Raw genomic sequence first — 24,104 nt, forward strand, 5'->3', positions numbered from 1 at the left:
GGGTGGCGGGCCATCGACCCGCAACTAAATGAGAGCACCAAGCCTCAAAGCTAAGCAATGAACAAAAAGGTACATAAACTAACAGCTGCTTTTGCTTCAGAGCACAGAGGAGGCTATTCATGGAAGTTTTGAGGTTAGGACAAAGGACTTGGGAGCTAAGAGTGTCCTGCTTTTGAGAAGCTGATATAGAGGGAGTCAGTGCATGACCCCAGGGAAAGTCACTTGACTTCCTTGTGCTTCGGTCAACCCCTGAAAGTGGGTCAGAGGCTGAGCAAGGCCTGAAGCTCAGGAGCCAAAAAAAGCACCCAAAAAACAAGTTTCCAACTTTCCTAGTCAACACCAGATGAAGAGACAAGACAACTCTCGAGGACACTCAAGAATAGCTACTACAGGAAATGGAGAAAGTCCGATGCTGACGTGGTTTTCACGTGGCAATTCCATAAATATCTTTTCAATACTTACACTTCTTTTTTTCTCCGCAGTTGCTTCCTCGGCTGCTTTCTGGTACCTTTGTGGGGAAAGAGGTAGAGAGAAGGGTTCATGAGAGAAATAACTTTATTCTCAGTCCTAAACTTGCAAAGTGAAGCACGCACAAAGTTTGTACGTGTAGGTCATTCAAGAATCCGCTGAATGTTGGATGGCTGACAAGGCTTGCTTTGACAAAAAGAAGGAAGTTTGGGGAAGGAGAAAGAAGCCTCTACAAACCATATGATGTCATAAGCCCGTAACAAAATATTCAGCAGTAGCAATAAAAGTCTTAAGTGCCTCCATTAATTGTGGCATGAGCTTTCATGTATGACAAGCACCACCGTCTTGGTTGGTGGGTACAGATACAGATAAAGGTAAAGGTAAAGGTAAAGGGGCCCCTGACCATCAGGTCCAGTCGTGTCCGACTCTGGGGTTGCAGCGCTCATCTCGCTCTATAGGCCAAGGGAGCCGGCGTTTGTCCACAGACAGCTTCTGGGTCATGTGGCCAGCATGACAAAGCCGCTTCTGGCGAACCAGAGCAGCGCACGGAAACGCCGTTTACCTTCCCGCCAGAGCGGTCCCTATTTATCTACTTGCACTTTGACGTGCTTTCGAACTGCTAGGTGGGCAGGAGCAGGAACCGAGCAACGGGAGCTCACCCCGTCACAGGGATTCGAACCGCCGACCTTCTGATCGGCAAGCCCTAGACTCTGTGGTTTAACCCACAGCCCCACCTGGGTCCCAGATACAGATACATGCATGCAAATGGGTAGAGAGGGAGAAAAATGGTAAACTGACTGGAAACAAAACTTCACGCATCTCAGTAGCCCACAAAAAACCATCAATTCAGTCTTTAGGATTCCCACAAGACACACTGTCATTTACACTGCAGCAGCAAATTGTTTTAAACTGTGCTTTAAAAGTTCTTTAAAAGCCAATTATATGCCAGACTAGCAATTTGGGGGAGATTAAGCCCCCTGTGGCCTCCGACTGAGAATGGTTAAAAGCCCTTAACTCACAATGCAGTTTGAAGATGGGTTGCTCTGCATTTAAATGCTCAACTGTCCCCAAATCAAAACCAGTTGGAGGAGACACCAAAGTCAGCAGCTCTTGATAAGGCCTGGTTACCACACCCATGACTAATGTTCACCGGCTAGCCTTTCCCCTGAATTTCATAAGTACTCTTTCAGTAGCCTGCAGATATGCACTCAGTCCTTCTTGCAAGCCATTCTTGAACTGCATACTCCACACAATGGACCCACCAGACAAGCATCTCTCAGATGAATTATTGTTCTTCTTAACTTGGACCACCACCAATGTAGAACCCACCCACTTCCAAGGTCAGGGATCCCCAGCATGTGGGTCAGGCACACACACTGTGCTCCTGTGCATGAGGATACGGGGGGGGGGGGTACTGATCCTGCGGCATTAGGAAAGGAAGATCACAGGACATCTCTGGCCCCCTCCTAAAGTCCTACAAGGGAAGGTCAAAGGAATAAAACAGTATCTCTGAATCCATTTTTACCAAACCAGGTTAGGAATTTGAGGCAAAAGGAGCAGCGCCCTCCTGGTTCACAAAAATTCAGTGTACCTCAGCAAGGTTCTTGGATGCAGTGGGCAGGAAGCATTTCTTTATTTTATTCATAGTATATTTATACCCTTCATTAGCAGTATGTTCTAGGGGTGGTGCATGTTTAAACATGCCTGATTGTCGTCTCCCAAAGCAACTACTCTATTCCGAACTTAAAAATGGAAAGCGTAATGCTGGTGGTCAACAAAAGAGGTTTAAAGACTCTCTCAAGGCAAATCTTTAAAAAAAAAAATGCTGTATAAACACAGACACCTGGGAAACACTGGCCTGCGAGCGCTCCAATTTTGAGAGCAGCCTTGACCAAAGGTGTCATGGACCTTGAAGACGCTCAAACTCAGGACAAAAGGGAGAAACGTGCTAAGAGGAAGACATGCTTGGCACACTCTCACCATGATCAACTCCCGCCTAGAAACCTATGTTCCCACTGTGGAAGGATGTGTGGATTCAGAATTGGCCTCCACAGTCACTTACGGACTCACTGTTAAAACTGTGTTCATGGAAGGCAATCTTACTCGGCTATGATTGACCGCCAGAGAAGAAGAAATTTAAACAAACCTACAATATTAACATTCCACCTACCCAGGGCTTTCTTCAAGCCAGAACTCAGTTCTAGCACCTCTCAGGTGGGCGCCATTGCCATTCTCAGAGAACGAGGGATGCGTTCATGGTGAGTTCCGGCACCTCTTTTTCTAGAAAAATAGCAAAGCGGCCTACCCCTTTTCTGACTGGCGCAGAATATAAGGCGCCACCTGCCTCAGGATCCTACCCATCCCGCTTCAGCACCACAGCCACACAAACACATTTTCCCAGACACCCCAGGTGTGTGGAAGTGATGGAATTCCAAAGATGCAATTTTGGCCATTTGCCAGGAGGGCTTTGGAAGGGGAATAGGCAAATTCATGGAGAACAGGTCTACCAATGGCAGTTAGCCATCATGGAGGCTATAGGGAATTTCCTTGTTAAGCAGCAGCACGCCATGACTGGGAAGAAAGAGATGGGGAGTAATACTGTCATCATGTGGGCTTCTCAGAGGTATCTGGTTGACCACTGTAGGAAACAGAATGCTAGACTAGATCCATTGATATTTTCCTCCCCCAGTTTATATATTTTCCTTTCCTGTAAGGGGAATACATGGTAAGCAACGTTAGATATATAAGCTAGGTGCCAAATGGCTCCTTAAACCAGGGTCACTAAAATGGAATGCCTAGTTTCCATTTGGGGGGGGGGGCAGACAGCTCAAAAGTCATATTTTTAATTATGACTTTTTGGCTCCTGAAATCCACTCTGATTGTGCAGATAAAATACAATGGATGGAATTCTACAGTATGCCTTGCTAGTGTGTGAAAACAGTCAAGATCCAAGGATCCCCTGGCATGCACCTCCAGATGGTGAAGATGTCAGGCGCCATCCTGGCACCCAGGCATCTTCACTTGGTTGCCAGTGGCCAATAGCCAGGTGCAAAATGCGCCTGGGGAATTTCAAATGCTGATGGTAACAGCCCTTGCAATTTATAACTCTGTGCAGTAGATTAGGATGGGAGATAGTGACTGGCTCAAGGTCAACCACAAGGAGCTTCAGGGTTGAGCGTCAATGGTTGGGAGCAAGGTTTCTCGGGTGCTGGTCTAACACTCTTAAGCACCTCACTTCGCTGGCTCCCTTATGTGGCAGGGGGTTCATTCCCTGCCACTTTATCATTTTGCTAGGCTGGAGAAACAGTACGAATCAAAGCAGAAAGCTCCTACTTCTGCATCTCTCCCTGCACCCTGCACTCTAAAATGTTGAATTTTACACGGGACAAGAGGGTAAATGAAAGCATCTTCATCACGCTGGCCCAGCTCAACTCTTCTTGCCACTGGGTGGCATCTGACCACAGTAAATGTGCCAATGTGTTGAAGCATAATTGGAAGCAAATAAATGCAGGGCGTTTGTAGTTCTGAAATGCTAGAAGCAAAAAAAAATATGGATCTGCTGCACAGGGATTATGTGGCACTAGTATTCAGAGAAGCAGTGCTGGATCTGGGTATCAGGAACAATACTTCCAAAGAGGGAGATATAGATAGATAGACAGACAGACATTCCTTGTTTTAAACGTTCATTTTCGTAAGGGGCTTTGAGTTTCACTTTTTGGGAGAAGGAAACTAATAAATATAACTATATATATGGACAATCCATATATAGACATCCTTGCTGCTAGTTTTCCTGAGGACTCTGGATTGTTTGGGATTCTACTGCACTTTCTAAAAAGAGGCCAATAAAGTACTCACTGGAAGTGTTGCACAAGTACAGGATCAGGACATTATTAGTACAAAAATCAGGTGTCTGTAAACCTGCTGCTGCTGCATGCTGAACTGTTGGGGGTCTATTTTTCAGTGGGTAAGAAAATTACGCACTGGCAGGCCTCTTAATAAGCCACATTAGGCCTCTTAATAAGCCACATTTCGTAAGCAACAAGGTGTTTTAAAATATTCAGAGTGGCTAGCCTCCCGTGCCCCACATTGAATGCTCCCACATGCAGCCAGTTCCAATTTCTGTCAGCGGAGAAGGCGTTGTCATGTTCATACCAGCTAGGATTGCTGAAAGCATGGATTACAAAAGCCAACTCCTTTTGATTCTATTATTTCCTCCTTCAGAAACCTCAAACTGAGCTGCTATCTCTATCAGGAACCCAGTGGAAGCATTTCCTGAAAACACTTAAGGTAGATGATTTGGCAAGCTACACACCTTAGCTACCATGATGTTTGTTTTCCTAGTTCAACAAAAACATGGTGACATTCTGCAGTCCTCTGTTCAGTAATCTCTGCAAAGGAGAACAGCCCTAATACACAGGGGCTCAGTCCAGACATCACAGCAAACGCTGGTTTAGTGTGACATCTGAATGGAAAACCCATAATCACAAATGCACATCCAGAGGCCATTAAAATAAGAAATGCAGAGAAGACAGAGAACCAAAAGCAAACAAGTTGTTAAAGCATAACTCGTCTGTACATCTGGGAAAGTCAAGCCTAGTATGCCTGAAGGAGTGTCTCCACCCCCATCGTTCAGCCTGGACACTGTGGTCCAGCACCTTCTGGCAATTCCCTCACTGTGGGAAGTGAGGTTATAGGGAACCAGACAGAGGGCCTTCTTGGTAGTGGTGCCTGCCCTGTGGAACGCCCTCCCATCAGATGTCAAGGAAATAAACAACTAACTGACTTTTGGAAGACATCTGAAGGCAGCCCTGTTTAGGGAAGTTTTTAATGTTTGAAGTTTTATTCTGTTTTTAGTGTTTTGTTGGGAGCCGCCCAGAGTGGCTGGGGAAACCCAGCCAGGTGGGTGGGGCATAAATAATAAAATTTTGGATTTGATAGAAGAGTTTGGATTTGATAACCCGCTTTTCACTACCCGAAGGAGTCTCAAAGCGGCTAACATTCTCCTTTCCCTTCCTCCCCCACAACAAACACTCTGTGAGGTGAGTGGGGCTGAGAGATTACAAAGAGTGTGACTAGCCCAAGGTCACCCAGCAGCTGCATGTGGAGGAGCGGAGACACGAACCCGGTTCCCCAGATTACGAGTCTACCGCTCTTAACCACTACACCACACTGGCTCTCCACATTGTTGTTGTTGTTGTTGTTGTTGTTGTTGTGTTCTAATTTACAGGAATACGAAACCATGGTTTGGAGGGATGGGAATGTCCAGATTAAGTCAGAGGGAAGACCTATGTCAAGAATAATGTTCAGTTTCTCTAGCACAGGAGTAGAATTCTATGATTCCACTCCTGTGCTTGAGAAACTGAACATTATTCTTGACATAGAGTTAGAAGGGACCACGAGGGTCATCTAAGGACAACCCCCTGCAGGGCAGGAATATTCTGCCCAATATGGGGCTCAAACCCCAGATTAGGAGTCTCGTGCTCTTCAAAATACATACAAAAAGACAAATATGGTCAGCTGCCAGTTGTTACCACTGTTCTCATAGAAAGAACAGTCAGTACTCTTGGACAGGACAGTCGCAGAACTTACTTGGAGAACCTCTCCATGAGAGCCGATGACTTGTTCTTGTTGACAAAAGACAACTCCTTGGCAGTGATCCTCAGAGAATGCGAAGTCCATTGCCTTCTGTTAAAGGGAGATGGCTCCATCTTGAAATGCAGCAGTAACTAGAGAGCGAAGGGGGAAAAGATTTTACATTGAATACTTCTCTTGCTCCACGGCAGACTTCTACATTTCTCTTCAATCCACTGCCTGCTCTCAAGTTGTTGTTTTTTTTTTTTTTAAAAAAAAGGCTTAATTGGTTTCATGCTAGATTCCCTGAATTATGCCTGAAAAAATCTTAAGTTGAATTACTAAAAAATAAAAACATATCCACAGCAACAAAGACCCCCCACCATCTTATAGTTGCGTAATCTGCATTACAAGAAGAGGAGGTTACAGTTGAGGAGCCTCAGCAAGTGCAGTTCCCATGCAAACACATCTCAATGAGTTATGGATAAGTTCAACTGTAGTGGAAGCTTTAAATATTGCAATACTAGCTGATTATCTTGAAGGGGGGGGGAAGCAAAGCGCAGCAGAAATAATGGGTGGTAGCCAACTAAATTATTCTACCTCTTCCTCCCCTCTCCTCCCCCAAGACTGTTCGCAGGGCTCCCCAAACAATTTGGAAGATGTAGAGAAGAGGGGGTTGTTCTATTGCACAAGCATAAATCCTTGCGCTCACAAAATGAGTTGGTTGGTTGCCACCCCACGCATCCATGCTCAAACTATTTTAAACTACAATTTGATGTACCGTATTTTTCCGTCTATAAGACGCCCCCTATTTTGGGCGAGCCCAAATTAAGAAAACACCCCTCCCCCAGCACTACATGTGCATAAGACAAGCCCCAGTTTTAAACCTAATTTTTTGGTAAAAAAAACAACAACAACCTAGACTTATACATGGAAAAATACGGTAAATCAAAGGCAATGCAATAAGCTCAGCTCAACTCATTTATGGATTTAGTTACTGGACGCTGTACTACTGAAGCCTAGGGGTGGCATTTTGTTCATTGCAAAGGCTGCTTGAAATGAATGCTTTGAGGACTGGGGAAACCCAGCCAAATTATTATTATTATTATTATTATTATTAATGACACTAGAAGAAGAAATCTTGCCAATGTCCAAGCCCTACACTATGGCACAACACTGTCTAAGAACTAATCAATGCTACTGCAGGGAGCAGGAATGAATAACCTCCGAGGCATCTGAAAGGTAGACAAAAAAAATTAACCAATATCATCCTTTCCCAAGAAGGTGAGTGAGCACTTCCCCCAAGTTACCATGAACAGCACGAAAGTTAGCAACATTATTGTCATTTCTTTCCTCTGGATTCCATCATAGTGTTATGAGTCTGGGGGTTCTAGGCTCCCCTAAAATGCTGGATCCAGTAAAGAGCTAGAATTTAATCAAGCTCCCTGAACCTCTGGATCCAGCAATCGTTAAAATGTAAGTCAGGCCAGCTTCCTCAGGAGACAGCCTGAGAGATTATGCTTTCATTATTTATTAAATTTGTATACCGCCGTTCCTCCGAAGATCCCTGTTCACAAAATGAAAACACCCAAATACGTAAGAGATGGGCCATTAAAGGAGAACAAAAGGAGGGTCATTAAAGCGAGGATTATTACTATTACTACTACTGCCACTAAGGACGCAGGTGGCGCTGTGGGTTAAAGCATAAAGCCTAGGGCTTGCTGATCAGAAGGTTGGTGGTTCAAATCCCCGCGACGAGGTGAGCTCTGCTCCTGTCAACCTAGCAGTTCGAAAGCATGTCAAAGTGCAAGTGGATTACCGGTAAATAGGTACCGCTCTGGCGGGAAGGTAAACGGCGTTTCCATGCGCTGCTCAGGTTCGCCAGAAGCGGCTTAGTCATGCTGGCCACATGACCTGGAAGCTGTACGCCGGCTCCCTCGGCCAATAAAGCAAGATGAGCGCCACTGCCCCAGAGTCGTCCGCAACTGCACCTAATGGTCAGGGATCCCTTTACCTTTACCTTACTACCACCACAACTACACATGCATAAAGTGTTTTCCCCCGAGTATAACATTGGGCAGAGCTGAACAGGGGGAGAGGGATAGTGTAAACAGCAACATCAGAAGGAAATGCAAAAAAATAAAATAAACAGACAGCGGTAATTACATAGTTAAAAGTTATCTGGTAACACAAATTTCCCTGACCTTGGTATGCCAATCAACAGAGATAATGTGTTAAAAACCCTTTGTCTCTGTTCAATCCACAAGCAATAACATTGAAGTTCCTGGTGAACTGTAAGCCACACTGCAGTCTCCCTTTGAAGAATAATTCGCTCCGGGGATGCTCCCCTACTAGCTTTTGAATGTCATTTCTGATGTCAGATTTGTGGTCATTTAATTCTTCTGCATAGGGACTGGCCTGTGTTGTCCTATGAGGAATATAGAAGGGGCATTGCTGGCAGATGATGGCATATATCACACTGGATGAGTAAGGGATGAATGAACCCTTGATTTGTGGGTGACATTATTACGTCCTGCAACAGTGCTGCCAAAGGGGAGACAGGGACAGAGCAGGCATTGGAGTCTGCCAAAACAAACAACACGAAGCAGTCATTCAGCCAAGTTGACGGGCGAGGGAGGGCTGATTTTCCCCGTCTCTGCTCACTCTGAGATTTTAAGAAGGGGAAGAGGTCTACTGAGGGAGGTGAGGCCACACTACACCAAACATCTTAAATCCCATTTTCCAGGCAGCCCTCGGGTGAAGGAAAGCTAACCAGGAGACACTGCTCACTTAAATCCAGTTCCCAATGCAGAGGCCCAACAGCAGCAAGACCCTGTTCAAATTAAGCACGAGAACTGGTCTTTCTACTTTGCTAGCTTGGGAAAGTGACCTGACCACAGAAACCAATCTAGAGGAAGTTACATTCCCCTGGGTGGAGGCTGACCCGAGGGACAGAGTCTTTCTATTCTCTGGAATAATAAGAGGAGTAGCAGCAGCAGCAGAAAATGACAGGAAAAGGCCACAAGAGCAGGCCTTGATTAATTCAGTTAAAAGCACAGGTTCTCACGCACATATGCATTCATAAGTGGATGAGAAAGCATAGCAGTAACATGCAGCACCAAGCAGGGTAAATTGGGGAGGGTGGAGCACAGAGGAGGGACACAGACAATTTTTAAGCATTTGGCAGGTTCCCCAACTTGCTCCTGTGTAGCATCAGATCCAAAGCTGAAAATTTAAGCACGCAAGGGATGCGATCTGCTCAAAGACCGTATATGGACTCCCTGGGGTGTTTCCTAATATCACAACTGCACTGCATATTTGTCAGTTTGCCTGCATCAGTGGCTTCAGGTTAACGCACCTTCCAACATGTCGAAGCAGGTGATGAGCCATCACCATTCAACTATGGGACAAGAGGTTCCCCGTCCCTCATTTGCGCAATCCAGGAAAACACGTTTGGCCCTTAGACAAGCCAGTACAGACCAGGCTAGAACCCTTCCCTTGTTTGTAGCTACAGTACTTTCCCGTGTGCCAATTCCAGCACGCTAAGCTCCCAACCCCCCAAACCGGTCACAATGTCGTGTCTCTGCAGTTTGGGTGAACCTTGCCCCTAAGCTGCCAAGACAGAGACAGCCGTCGTGCGAACCAGTGCAGGGACGTAAGTTCATGTCACTTGTCCCTGGAATGGGCGCAAAAGTTCGGCGTTAAGTATAATGCCACACAGACGTTGCTCAAGTAAGTTGTCTGAAAGAAGGATGGAGCCATTGGCTGGCTTCATATTTTTTCCAACATTGTGGTTTTTTGCCAACCCCTGCCCTTGTGATTCGCTGCGCCCTGTAGGAGGCAGGGGAGAGCTGAGCCAACAGAGGTCACAGGGGGCTGCAGGAATCAAGAGAAGCATTGGCTGGCTTCACGGTTTCCCCCACACTGTGATTTTTGCATAGCGTGCGCACAAACGCACCATAATTCACAATATATTGCCAGGTCAAAAATAATGAAACTGATATCACGATATGGGCTTCAAACCGGTTTTGGACAATATATCGCGCCACCCTAGTGCCAACTGGCGGTAGGTAAGGGGAGGAGGAGGGGGAAACGCTGCACACTAAACATAGAATTGTAGAGCTGGACAGGGCCCCAAGGATCATCTAGTCCAACCCCCTGCAATACAGGAATATGCAGCCATCCCACACAGGGATCGAACCTGCAACCTTGGCATTATCAGCACCACCCTTGAACCAACTGAGCTCTACAGGCTGCTCTATACATTTTGGTCCTTATGGTATTTCATGTGCTTAAGAGGTCAGTAACAAACTTTGTGTTCTTAGAGGTCGGTAGCAAGAACACAACACAACAGTCTGCATCAAGACAAATGCACCAAGTTCTTCCTTAGGAGCCTCCAAGCAAACAAAAAGCCCGTCTTTTGCCTGGTAAAGCAACCAATTCAGGGGGTACATGGCACTGCCAGAGGGATCACAGAAAGCAATGCGGTAAGAATGATTTAGCCCCACTTGGAAAATAAGACTGAGAAGCACAGAACATCAACCACTGCCAGTGGCACTAAACACCACAGGTGTTGCATGAGCTCACGCATACAAAGGCTGCCAACCATTTAAACATGGATTAAGTTTAAATAAGTTTGCATTCCACCAAAACTTCGCTATGGACCCCTTTCTGAGATACTGCAGCATAAGGATTTAATATTAAAAGATGAGCTTTCTTACCAGCACTACTCGGTGTGTTGCAGAGACACACCAGCAACAAAAGAGCCTCAAACAATGAATAAGTGTGCCACTCAATCTCAGCCCCGAAGATTAATCCTGCAGATTAAACTGACTGCATATATTTCTCTTCTCATTACTCTCCTCCCTCCTGCTCTTTCTGGCATTACACTAATGTTTTGTGCCACTGTATCTCACTCCAATGGAGACTTTAGATAGGCACAGCCCCACAATTTCATATTACACATTCACTCGGTAATAATAGGATTGTGTTTGCTTACAAACCGATTGCGACCTTAATTTATATGCTCTTCTTTACCGCTTTAAAAAAAGGGTGTGTGTGTGTGAAGCTTCTGCGACTGCAAAATGCTATCTCGGGTGGTTGCGAAAGCGCCGTTTTAAGTGCCAATATGAGAGCCAATGTGGTCTAGTGGTTAAGAGCGGTAGACTCGTAATCTGGGGAACCGGGTTCGTGTCTCCACTCCTCTACATGCAGCTGCTGGGTGACCTTGGGCTAGTCACACTTCTTTGAAGTCTCTCAACCCCACTCACCTCACAGAGTGTTTGTTGTGGGGGAGGAAGGGAAAGGAGAATGTTAGCCGCTTTGAGACTCCTTCGGGTAGTGAAAAGCGGGATATCAAATCCAAACTCTTCTTTTTCTTCTTCTTTCAGGTCTACAGGTTTTAGCACTATTGATTTCGGCAGAACGCATCAGTTCTATTTAACTGTTCCAGACTCTGCCGAGTCAAATGCCAATAAAGGGTTTCCACATGGACTGAACTGCGCATTGTGGAAGACCCCCTACAGGGCATTGGCCTTACTCTTAGGCCTCCCCGTTGCCCGACCAACTGAGCATGCTCTGGAACATTTGTCTCCCTCCACCTGCAGTTTCAGGGCAGGACCGGCTCTCGCACCCAGCGCTTACTTGCCAGTATTGAGCATCTCACAGAGGGAGGGCTGATAAGCTTCCGAGGAAGTCCAGGGTTCCCTGTGAACAAAATTAGCGGAGGCCATCCAGGTCGATGGCCTTCACTCCACAGCTTTTTCTCATCCCGGCATGCGCAGCGCTGGTTCAGGACAGCTAAGTGGCTTTTGGTGTGTTTTTTTTTTTCCTGGTTAATGTTTACACATGAACACTCATCTGCAGAGCAAATATTGCCTAGGTAGGTGCTCTGGCCACTCCCCATGAAACAGACAAATGTGGACTTCGGGATCCCAAAGCAGCCCTGCATGGTTTATGGAGTACAGAAGCTGATCCATAGCTGGGAAACCAGTCAGCTTTGCTTAAGTCAAGAGTTCTGAAATTCAATACAAGCAGCGGGGAAGTGGGGGGGAGGTACAGAAAGCTTTAACACAGAGACTGCTAGGTGCCCCAGCCTCCTCAGCAACTACATACAGTACAAGTCAGAAGCAGAGAACAGCACGTTCTGAAGCAACAACAGAAAACCTGCAGGCTTTTGCTAAAGCTTTCAACAAGCTTCAGCTGTGACGTTCACTCTGCCCTACAAATTATTGCTAAGAAAAAACAGGGTAAGAAAGGTGAAACTCTGAAAGCGATTTGGAGAGCTCAGTGGCTTTATGGCTTTTTTCTCCTCGGCCTAGAGTCCACTTGCCCTCTAAACAAGTGCTTAGAGCGAAAGGTATTTGCTACTCACCTTAACGACGAAAACTGCCCTCCACAACAACCGAGTAAGAAGCTTACGGAGCTGCAAAAGCACCAGGGAATGTTTTGCCTTTTTGTGCATCTGTAGAAACATGCAAGGGCCCTGGCACACGCTTGTACTTTTGCCAAGAGTAGAAATATTTTCAGCTACATCTGGGAGCTAGGCATTTCACAAGAGTTTTGTTTTTTTTCAATTATTAGTGGGAATTAAGGGGAAAGTTTACGATAAACAGCTTATTTTGCGAACATTATGCTTTGGGAAGCTCAAGGATCGAGACAATACATCAGGCTGGTCTTAATAAAAGTATCTCTCAATTTTCAGGGACTGGTTAAAGCCCAATATTGTGATGCTACCAATACAAGGAAAGCATTGCCCCTTTCCAAAGCAGTTATGAAAGCTGAGGCTTCAGAGAAGCGATGATTCAGTAGACACAATTTCTGCATTAATCCCAGAGAATGCAATATCAAATGTCCTGGACCCTGCAGCCGGGGAGGCATGCATACATTTTATCATCATACCAGCAGCGTGGTTCACTGTGTAGCGACATGAGACAGGGCCTTCTCGGCTATGGCACGCCACATGTGGAAGAGGCAAGATGGCACCTAGGGTGGCAGAACCCCACCGCCAAGTCAAAACTCACTTTTTCTCCAGGGCCTTTGGAGGGACTTAACTGGCTGCCCATTCATTCATTCTGCGCCGCCGCGTTTTACCGAAGAGAGTTTTGATTTGTTGTATAACATAGAGATCCTGAAGTTGAGGCTCCAGTACTTTGGCCACCTCATGAGAAGAGAAGACTCCCTAGAAAATACCCTGATGTTGGGAAAGATGGAGGGGACAAGGAGAAGGGGACGACAGAGGATGAGATGGTTGGACAGTGTTCTCGAAGCTACTAACATGAGTTTGGCCAAACTGCGAGAGGCAGTGAAGGATAGGCGTGCCTGGCGTGCTCTGGTCCATGGGGTCACGAAGAGTCGGACACGACTGAACGACTGAACAACAACAACAACAACATAATTGTTTTATAATAACATGAAGCGCCTGCAGTCTCTTTATAGGATACGTTGGTCTAGAAATCTCATAAATAATATAATAAATATTTGCGCTATGCCTGTAAACCACGTCTGAAGCCATGATTGTCGTTAACATTGGCAGGTTTTATAATCGAGACAGCCAAGGGTGTTGTCTGTTTCAGAAGCGATAACATTACCAGCCTGTTCGTTTTCCCTATGAATTTCAGTCTGCATTCTCTTTACTCACATGGACGTCACTGAGTAAACACACGACGGGCATATCTAAGGTTTCTCATCCCTAGAAACCTTTGGGTGATTACCAAGCGCATTGTTAATCTTTAAAAGAGATAAAAAGTTTCTTAGCAAACACGAGATGGTCACGTCACCCCCCACTTCAAAGTTATTCATTCCGGGATAACGGGAGGAATTTTCACTGAGTGCACCAAGGCTACTCCAGAATGAGTGGACATTAAATGGCTGTCCACATCCTTCAGTTGTCCCCTCACCTGCTCTTCCGAGTTTCTTGAAGCGCTGCAATATTGATGTTAAAACATTGCAGTTCTCTTGCAATGATGGCGGTTCTACTTGGGACGCTCAACAAAGTCTGTATATTCCATGGTCCAAAGTTCAGTTGTCTTTTACGACCGCTGGGTGGTGACCCCACTTGGTGTGGTAATCCACTCAGGGAAAAGGGGAGGCAGACTATGTTTACAGCACCTTTTCTAGCCCCTCCCCTTTTGGGGGTGAGCAGAGTGGATCCTAAATAGGGCTGCTCAGTCATGGATACAGCTGCCGAGTTGCTCAACTGCCTCATTCCTTGAGTCAGAGCAACTGAATCTGTATCCACCGCCCATGTGCCAGTTCATGACTAGGGCCTACAATTTGCCGATCACCATGGGACTTTTAGGGTTTGGGTTTGGGATGGGTTTTTGGAAGACGCTTGTGTGTGAATTTATGTGTGTAGATCAGTGCACGCTGACCAACGCACTCTTCACAGTAAGGCTCTATTCCGATGGCATGAGTATCACGATGACCAGTAAGATTATTATCTGCTGCAGCCTTCATCCGCCTTCACAGATGTTGTAATTATACCGCTTCTTATCATCCACCTGTTCCGCCGTTGAGGACTTCTTGGGTCATGCTTGGGTCCAGCTCTTCCCCTTTGACCTTAATACCTTGGGTGACCCTGCTGGGAGTACAAGATTCCCAGCGGCTTTGCTCACAAGGGTCATAGGAACATGCAAGCTCACTCACCACGACAAGTTGAGTCACTTACAGACTCACTGTTAAAACAGTCAAAACAAAATAAAAAATAAAAAAATTCCTTCCAGTAGCACCTTAAGAGACCAACTAAGTTTGTTCTTGGTATGAGCTTTCGTGTGCATGCACACTTCTTCAGATACATACCAAGAACAAACTTAGTTGGTCTCCAAGGTGCTACTGGAAGGATTTTTTTAATTTTTTATTTTCTTTTGTCTATGGCAGACCAACACGGCTACCTACCTGTAACTGTTAAAACCGTGTTCATGGAAGACAATCTTACTTGGCTACGAGTGACCGCCCAAGGAAGAAGCAAAAGTCATCCACTTCCAGCCACGACTGAAGCATCACACCCAAATTCAGTAAGTATAGCAGCCTGATCAAGGCACAAGGCTAATAATAATTAATAATTACTCTAGGCTAGGAAGGAGGAGGACAACACATTTTCCAACTGCACTTCTTTATCGGAGCCTTTTCTGCCAATTGTATCTGCACATCAATCCACTACGGTTTATTGGCGGTTTATTTCGGTGGAACACTGTACGTACAATGTGTTACGGCAGGGATCAGCAAACTTTTTCAGCAGGGGGCCAGTCCACTGTCCCTCAGACCTTGTGGGGGGCCAGACTATATTTTGAGGGGGGAAATGAACGAATTCCTATGCCCCACAAATAACCCAGAGATGCATTTTAAATAAAAGCACACATTCTACTCATGTAAAAACACCAGGCAGGCCCCACAAATAACCCAGAGATGCATTTTAAATGAAAGGGCACATTCTACTCATATAAAAACATACCGATTTCCAGACCGTCCGCAGGCCGGATTTAGAAGGCGATTGGGCCAGATCCGGCCCCTGGACCTTAGTTTGCCTACCCATGTGTTACAGTGTACAGAACATCTCAGGGCTTTTCTCCCTTCCAGCCACGCTACAACTAATCTGAGTTGTTTGTGCAGGTTGGCAAACACGAAAACTCAGAACCGTTTTAAAAAGAAGTTGTTCTTTAAACAAATTTCACACAAAGTTCTAGTTTAGATTACTTTCAGAAAACCCAGGGAACTGGAACAAGACTACTGCTCACTCTTGGAGTTAAGGAAATGGGCAGCAAACTTTATGCAGTGATAAATGTAGCTTTAACACTGTTCTTTAACCTTTGATCCGTCATAATTATGCAATGTGGCAGATAAGAACTCCCTAACTTCAGATGCCACTCCTTAACCAACAGCTACATATATGGGGAAACTAATTAAAACTTCTAATGAGATAAGTCATGGTAGCAGTTGTTGCTCTTCTGGGCTTTATTTAAACCAGGGTTTTAGTTTTAGCAGCAACAAAATGGAACACACACACCAAGACCATAATGGCTTGATAACTACTGCAGACCCCCAAAGTGTCCCTATTTTCCAGGGACGTCCCTGATTTAGAGAAGCCACCCCGGTTTCTGATTCGACCCCGGAATGTCCTGCTTTTCCTTAGGATGTCTCGATTTTCATTGGAGAAATGTTGGAGGGTATGGAGTTATCTGACCCCTGAGCCGTCTGAAGGCAATCCTGTAGAGGGAAGCTTTTTTAAAAAAATGTTTAATGTTTTATTATGTTTTTATATACAGTGGTACCTTGGTAGTCGAACGCCTTAGTTATCAAACCAATCAGCTCCCGGACGTCGCAAACCTGGAAGTGAATGTTCTGGTTTGTGAACGTTTTTTGGAAGCCGAAAATCCAACGTGGCTTCCACAGCTTCTGATTGAGTGCAGGAAGCTCCTGCAGCCAATCAGAAGCTGCGCTTTTGTTTTCGAACCGTTCCAGGAATCGAACGGACTCCTGGAATGGATTAAATTTGAGAATCAAGGTACCGCTGTATGTGGGAAGCTGCCCAGAGAGGCTGGGGCAACCCAGTCTTGGTGGGTGGGGTATAAATAGTAAAATTATCATTGTGGAATGGGAGTCCCTATTTTCATCAGAGAAACATTGGAAGAGATGTGATTCATCCTCAGTCTCTTGAGTACTTTCCCCCCATCATTTCTAATTTTCTTGCCTCCTGCAGAACTATTTCCAGCAATAATTTACTACTCTTTTCCAATACATCGATTCGTTTAAACTTGCCTGTGCAGCAGAAAATACAGAACTGATTAGAATTTACTAATAAGAAACCATTTTTCCCAAATATGCTAGCGCCTGGAATCTACTCTAGAAGATGTCTTGAATCAAACAATTCTGTTAAATTGATAGCTGTAGAACTTGTAAACCGGCAGATAAGCATCAAATGCTGCTCCCCATATTACACCCAGCTCTTGCTCCCATAAAAGTAAACTCCCTTTCTAAACCTCTATCACATCCTCAACTTTATTACAGACGTGTTGCTGCCCTGGGCTCCTTCAGGAGGAAGAGCAGAAATACATACATACATTAAATTACTAGTTATTGAAAAGACGGAAGGAAAACCAACACCCGGATTGGCGCTTGTGAAACTAATTTTAACCTAATAAAGTTGTCATGGATTTTTAATCTTTAATTAAAAAAAACAACAAAAAACGACAACAACCCCTGGCATAGCAGACTTTGACCATGTCACTCCCTTTTCTATGGAGACCCGACAGTCTCCTCCTTCACAGCCAGTTCCTAATGGTTGTGCAGCAGTTTAAACTCCTATTTTAAAACTTTCTGCAGCAACCGCTAACCCAGGCAGAATGTTTGAAAGAAAAACTGAAGTTAACCCAGAGACAGTTGTAGCCATTTGCTAATAAGATCCGGCTGATAAGAGATCGCTACTGAATCGGGAAGCTCATATTCAAACACAAGGGGTCATTTAACGCCCCGTAGAAAGGGTCTCTTGTTTCCAGGGGTAACGTTTATGGCAGAAGAGATGGACATCTGCAATAGTACAATTACCTGCTTTTGCCATCAAAATGCTCAGACTCTTTGCTGGCTCTGTGCCACGGTACACATGAGCTCCCTCATTAAGCTTCTCCGCCATAATAGTTCAGCTTAACACTTCCTTTGGAAGCTCCCTTTGCCGGCACAATTTCAAGAATGATGACTTAAAGTCAACGTAGCTTTGGAAAGAAGTCTGCCATTCTAAAACGACAAGGGGCAAAGCATTGCAGAGGGCTTTGGGTTTGTTTGTGGCAGACCCAGATTTGGATCTCTGCTCCACAAGGGAACTTGGGGGGGGGGGGGTCCCAACTCAATGCACAAGGTGCAAACCAAGCGCACACACCTTAGCAGGCAGACCCACACCATGCTAGCTCTGCAACAAATGTTCCTTTGGAGTGCCTTGAGTGGTCATGCATTTGTTGTATACATTTGTGTGGCATGCACACAGAAAAATTCACCATTTCTAAAGACACCACTCTGTGACCTTGAGTAAGCAACAAGTTCTCAGTGTAGCCTAAACTATCGCAGAAGCCTTTTCTAGCAAAAAAATATTATGATATACGACATTTCCCGCATCCTTGTCCCTATTCCTTCTCCCAGCCTTGCCAGAGTTTCAGCTTTCATAATATCGACATCTTCAAAAGTTCAAGGCAGATAGTCTAATTAATACTAATTAATACTTCTACCTAATAGGCTATCATCACACTACAATATTAGAGGGCAGGAGAGAAGGGAAAAGAAATAGGGTGGTAGTTAGCAGCAGCATTACATTAAGGCAGGCTTCCTCAGCCTCGGCCCCCCAGATGTTTTTGGCCTACAACTCCCATGTTCCCTAGCTAGCAGGACCAGTGGTCAGGGATGATGGGAATTGTAGTCTCAAACATCTGGAGGGCCGAGGTTGAAGAAGCCTGCATTAAGGGCTTATCCACGCGGGAGCTTATTCTGAGTTTATTCTGCACTGGCAACTGTATGCGTTCTCATTTAATCTGCATAGTTGCCTTCAAACAATCCCAATCCCAATGTTTTTCCTCTGTAAACTTGGGTTTACCCGATAGGTGAATAATCTCCACTCAGGGTAGAGGACAATTTTTTCCGATGTTTTAGGTGGGTGGATCAATTGGCACTTTCTGCTATTCTCCTTTTCATGTGCTCCTAACTATTCTGGTGTCCTCGTGAATAGAGGATTCCCCGCCCCCCCCCCTTTGGGTTCCTCAGATTTGCACACAACCAGAACACTGCACAAGCAAATTTAATTTTACCTGCCTGGGCTCTTGCACACTTATTGAGTGGGGAACTAAAACAACAAGGTACGACATCAGTTCTTAATTGGCATAACAGAAGCAGTGAATTAAAAGGTAGGGACAGACACAAAAGGGAATGCCTACTGGTATGAACAGGAAAGACCAAAATTGCTTCTCTTAAAAAAAAATCAAATACATGACAGTATGAATAGGGGAAAAGCAGGTTAACAGCTAAATAATGCTCAAATGTGGACAGGTCCCAAGTCTGTTTGCCACCCATCCCTAGAAAAATGTGATTATGCTTTTTTGGGTTAACAGCTAAATAATGCTCAAATGTGGACAAGTCCCAAGTCTAGGTTTGCCACCCATCCCTAGAAAAATGTGATTGTGCTTTTTTGGGGGGAGAGAAAAGTGTCCCTGGTCCTGTTTGGACTTCAAACGGCCTTTTTCACGTATTCAAGCTCATCTTCCTTCTCATCCTGAAAACTGCATGACCAGAGGGTGAGTCCAGTGGCAGGAGGAGAGTGAGAGCCTGAGCGGGAATTTGTGTAGGCAGAGTATGGGTCCATGAGGAGGAGAGCCATTATCATGGGATGTGGGGTGGGCAGATCTGGGCGGGGAAGCTAAAGAGCGAGAAGGGGGAGATTGCACTTTGCATGGGCCTAATTCTATCCAGTCTGGTGGAGAGTTTGCACAGGCAACAAAGAGGAAGGGTGGCTGATCGAAAAGCAAGATCAGAAGAAAAAGAAATCACTAAGCACAGAGTAGCAACTAAAACATGAGGGCACTTGTTCCAAAATCTCCTTCCTTACAGAAGTGGTGGTGACTCAGCTCAAATTATTGCTCTCTGATTGTATTTATGGTATCTATTTCTGCACCAGGTAAAGTAATTTTTTTGGTTCCCCCACCCCATCCCCTGGACCTGTCTCGTATTTTGCCTGACCAAAGGTGGCAACCTTACCTAAGTCTAAGATGGTAACCATATCAGTAGCTATGAAGACGTCACCCACAGTGAAACCCATAATTAATCCGTATCCAATACTCCAGGCCAGGTTCAATATTGAAATGCTATTGCAGGGCATGTACACAATGCCTGATAACAGAGGAAAGCCATTCATTCTGCTGAAAATTGGGAAGGAGATGACTGATGCCCCAATTCTGCAGCTGTGCTCCAAATATTTATCACTGCACAGAAAGGAAGAAAAACACTACAGGTTTCACATTCCTTTCCCTCTCCACCCCACTCAAGAGCAAAGGTTTGTTAATACTGTATAATGAGTTGCAAAGCTTCCTTTCTTTGCCCACTACACTTCAAACATGTACAAGGGAAGAAATGAAAGTGTTGTACCTTGCCCCCGAGTGATTCGTGCGAGGTCTGTTTAATACGAAAACCAAACTGTTGCAAGTATATGTTGTCCCTGCACAGTCTGACCCTCCACTGAAGGAATCCATTAACTGATCTAAACAAAATCTAATAAACGCCATACACTTTTAACAGAATAAAAGTGGAAAGTGAGAGATACCCACTCTTTATGCAATAGAGCAACTGTTTAACTTCCAATACAGGTTCCTAAACACTTGTCTATCTACCGAAGAGACCCACTCTAGATATTCTCTCTCTCTTGCAGGTTAGAGTCAAGAATATCCAGCTTGGATTATAAAGAAGATTTTCACTCTGGGCATTAGTAACCACTTCCTCATTTGCACTATGAACCCAGGAGAGATTTCCAATGCTCAGGTAGAAAGGCAAGTCAAGGCCCTGAGCTGGCAGGAGGAGAATTTTTGGACAAACTTTGACAAATCTTTCCAGGCACACCCAGAGCTTTAACAAACCACCACGTTGGGCATATTTACAAGCATGTTATTAGGTTGTCTTACTTCCATCCTTTGTCCCAGGGCCCCTTGGTTAAAAGAGCCCAATTTAAGCTGGGAATACACAGTGATCTGCAATCACTTCCACAGTCTTCATTAGGAAGGTGTGGTGTGATCCTTCTGCAGGGAAGCAGACATCATGAGGACAAATCCCAGGTAATAGCTAGTTACCAAAGAAACCACAGTACTTTGCCAACTTCCCTTTTTGTAACTTCTACACAGACGAGTACTACACCGATCCAGCAAATTCATAGCCATTACCTGATTATGCTCACCCAAAAAAAAAGCAAACACTGCACCATTGAATGTGCAGAGTGAGAACACCATGTCAACAAGCACACAGCCCTGAGCTAGACCTAGAGAGAAAAATACCTGTGAAGTATTCACGGTCAGGCTTATTTTATTCTGCTCTACAGAAGCCCTTAGCTGCTTTCTATAATCAACCAAGCAGCCTGCAAAAGCCAATATGATCACCTCCCCCACCTCAACAAGCTAAAAGGTCCAAAAAGCTCAAGAACACCCCAACACAGCGGCCACAACATAAATAGTCCTAAGCCAGGGAAAGGCACCTGTGGCATCCAGGTGTTATTAGACTACAACTCCCATCATCCTTCATCATTGGCCATACTAGATGAGGCTAATGGGAGATGGCAGCACACCTGGAAGGCCACAGCCCCCACTCCTAGCCTTAGCAAAGGCAGCAGGTACAGTGAAAAAAATATTTTCAATAAATACAAGGAACAGTAGATCTCCAGGACCAGGTCTAGTCTCCGGAGAATAGCAGCGATCACAGATGCAAGAGAAAACTATGAAGGGAGGCTTTAATCTTGCAAAATATTTGGTGAATATACAGGTCGACCATTTCCTCCTCCTCACATCCCGAGAAGATCCAGCAAGGATCCCATATAGCTGGCCCAGTAGGATAAACCACATTGCACTTCCAGACCAGTTTACCGAACCACCAAGCACCGGGGACTGTGCAATCGATAAGACACTGGATAGTTTCACCCTCAAGTGACCCGTTGAGGAAAACGCAGCGCAAGAACTTTAGAGATCAGGAATCATAGCACCTTCGGGCCCAGCAGAAGTGCACAGTTCCTACTGGTGGAACAGGAAATTATGTCCAACACCCCAGATACACACACAAAAATTAAAATGCACCTGCCTGCAAATTAGGGTTGCCAGCCCTTGCAGTTTAGTCAAATTACAATCCACCCAAACGCTGTTTGTTCACAGCATCTGAGAAGCCACAGTCAGTAGCCTATCCTATACTTGGGTTAGCCATGAGTCACATATACCAGAGTACAGTGGTACCTCGGGTTAAGAACTTAATTTGTTCTGGAGGTCCGTTCTTAACCTGAAACTGTTCTTAACCTGAAGCACCACTTTAGCTAATGGGACCTCCCGCTGCTGCTGTGCCGCCAGTGCACAATTTCTGTTCTTATCCTAAAGCAAAGTTCTTAACCTGAAGTGTTATTTCTGGGTTAGCAGAGTATGTAACCTGAAGCGTATGTAACCCGAGGTACCACTGTATTTTAACCCTTTTTTACCGTTTTAAGCTTTATAACCAAAGTACCCAAATCCTCATTTTATTGTGGTGTTGTCATCCACTCCCCGCATAGGAGCCAACTCTTAGGGGCTGAGATCCCTTCGAGATCCCACTCAATAAAATATTTGAGGAAGCCACCCCCCAAAAAAAGTTGGTGGGGATTGACATTCAAATAGTGTACATCATGTGATCCATGATGCTGGGCGGGGCTTACCTGCCTCCAACCATTTTATTGAAGTGACCACCCCTGAAAAGCCCCCCTCGAAACACGACACATTTCAAAGAGGGCAGAGGGCCTTCTCTGCCATGGCGCAACGCCCTCCCATCAGGTTTCAAGGAGATAAAAGAACGACACCATTTTCAGATGACATCTGAAGGCAGCCCTGTATGGAGAAGTTTTTAACTCCTGGTGTTCTATTGTGTGCTTTATATACATATATATTCTGCTGGAAGCTGCCCAGAGTGTAAAGGAAACCCAGCCAGACAGGCAGGGTATAAATAGAATTATTATCATCATTATTATTAAGGGTTATCCCCCTGGGGAAAGGTGGGGAGAGAATAGAATTATTATTATTATTATTATTCTTTGTCGTCCCCCTGGGGAAAGGCGGGGGGGAGGGTTGCGCTGGGTATAAATAGGATAATAATAAAAACAAAATAAAAAATAAAAGAATTCCTTCCAGTAGCACCGTAGATATCTTAAGAAGTGTGCATGCACACGAAAGCTCATACCAAGAACAAACTTAGTTCTCTAAGGTGTTACTGGAAGGAATTTTTATTTTTTTATTTTGTTTTGACTATGGCAGACCAACACGGCTACCTACCTGTAACTAGAATAATAATAATAATGGGTCATTCCCCTGGGGAAAGGCTGGGAGGGGGCCGTGCTGGGTATAAATAATAAATAATCATCATCATCATCATTATTAAGGGTCCTCCCCCCGGGAAAGGGGCAATGGTGAAGGTTTTTCCGTTGCACCTGCCGACTCCGCCGCCTCGGGAATCGGGAAACGCCTCCTCGGGAATCGTAGAGACACCCGCCGCAGAAAAGCGAGCCCACCACCCCCACGGGGAGAAATCGTAAGCGCCGCTTCCCATGGCACCGCTGGACCGGTGCATCCCAGCGCCTAAGCCAGGGAGATCGGCGGGATGCCCTCGGCTCCCCTTCGCTACCTACCTCGTTCGACCTTCCGACGGCCGCTCCCCGCCAGCCGGACCTTCCTTCCTTCCTTCCTCTGCCGCGACTCGCACCTGTTGCTTTCGCTATAGCAGCAGCAGCAGCGCACCTTGGACGCCGGACGGGGGGAAAGAGCACGACGGTGGCCACGCCCCCTTCTGGAATCCGAGCCGCCTGCGCCCGCCCCCTCAGCCACGCCCCCTCGCCTCCCAACCCAGGCCGCTTTTGCGCATGCTCCATCCCGATGCGGCGCCCTCTCTGTCTCGCTCGCTCTGTCCCGTTTTTTTGTTTTTTTTTTCTCCTGGTTGCCACGCGCGCAAAAGGAAAGTTCGAGGAGCGCGCATGGGCGTTTCGTTCCGCAAGCGAAAGTAGCGAATCAAATGCTCTTTTTACACCCTTAAGAGATGTCAATGGTTTCCCTTCTTCTTTTTCCATGGTTCATTTTGCATATCATAAATCCCTGCATATTTTACAAAAACCATACCGATCGGTTTTCCATTATTACATCCTTCCGTCAAAACTTATTTACACTGTTGAATTTATCGCTGCCAGCGTTTTCAGCTGTCCCACAGTTTGGTCAAACTCACGTTAGTAGCTTCTTTCGAACACTGTCCAAGCATCTCGTCCTCTGTCGTCCCCTTCTCCTTATACCCTCAATCTTTCCCAACATCAGGGTCTTTTTCCAGAGGTCTTTTCCTCT

General features: G+C 45.5%; 1 protein-coding gene across 5 annotated transcripts in view; it reads right to left on the bottom strand.

Annotated features, from left to right (window-relative positions):
- The window catches only part of LIMA1 (LIM domain and actin binding 1), a 60,117-nt gene extending 36,614 nt beyond the window's left edge, over positions 1–23,503 (bottom strand). For 4 of the 5 annotated variants that reach the window (XM_033138688.1, XM_033138684.1, XM_033138685.1 and 1 more), the window contains exons 1-3: positions 12,413–12,517; positions 6,058–6,194; positions 463–508 (exon numbers count right to left, since the gene is read on the bottom strand). In XM_033138688.1, coding sequence (XP_032994579.1) covers positions 463–508; positions 6,058–6,194; positions 12,413–12,514 — 285 coding nt within the window. In that variant the 5' untranslated portion in view covers positions 12,515–12,517. Of the gene's footprint in view, positions 1–462; positions 509–6,057; positions 6,195–12,412; positions 12,518–23,404 lie in introns of those variants that run through there. The other variant, XM_033138686.1, reaches the window with a different exon arrangement.
- Positions 23,504–24,104: the final 601 nt, after the last annotated feature.

The sequence above is a fragment of the Lacerta agilis genome, chromosome 2, assembly GCF_009819535.1.
Source record: "Lacerta agilis isolate rLacAgi1 chromosome 2, rLacAgi1.pri, whole genome shotgun sequence".
In the NCBI taxonomy this organism is placed as follows: Eukaryota; Metazoa; Chordata; class Lepidosauria; order Squamata; family Lacertidae; genus Lacerta; species Lacerta agilis.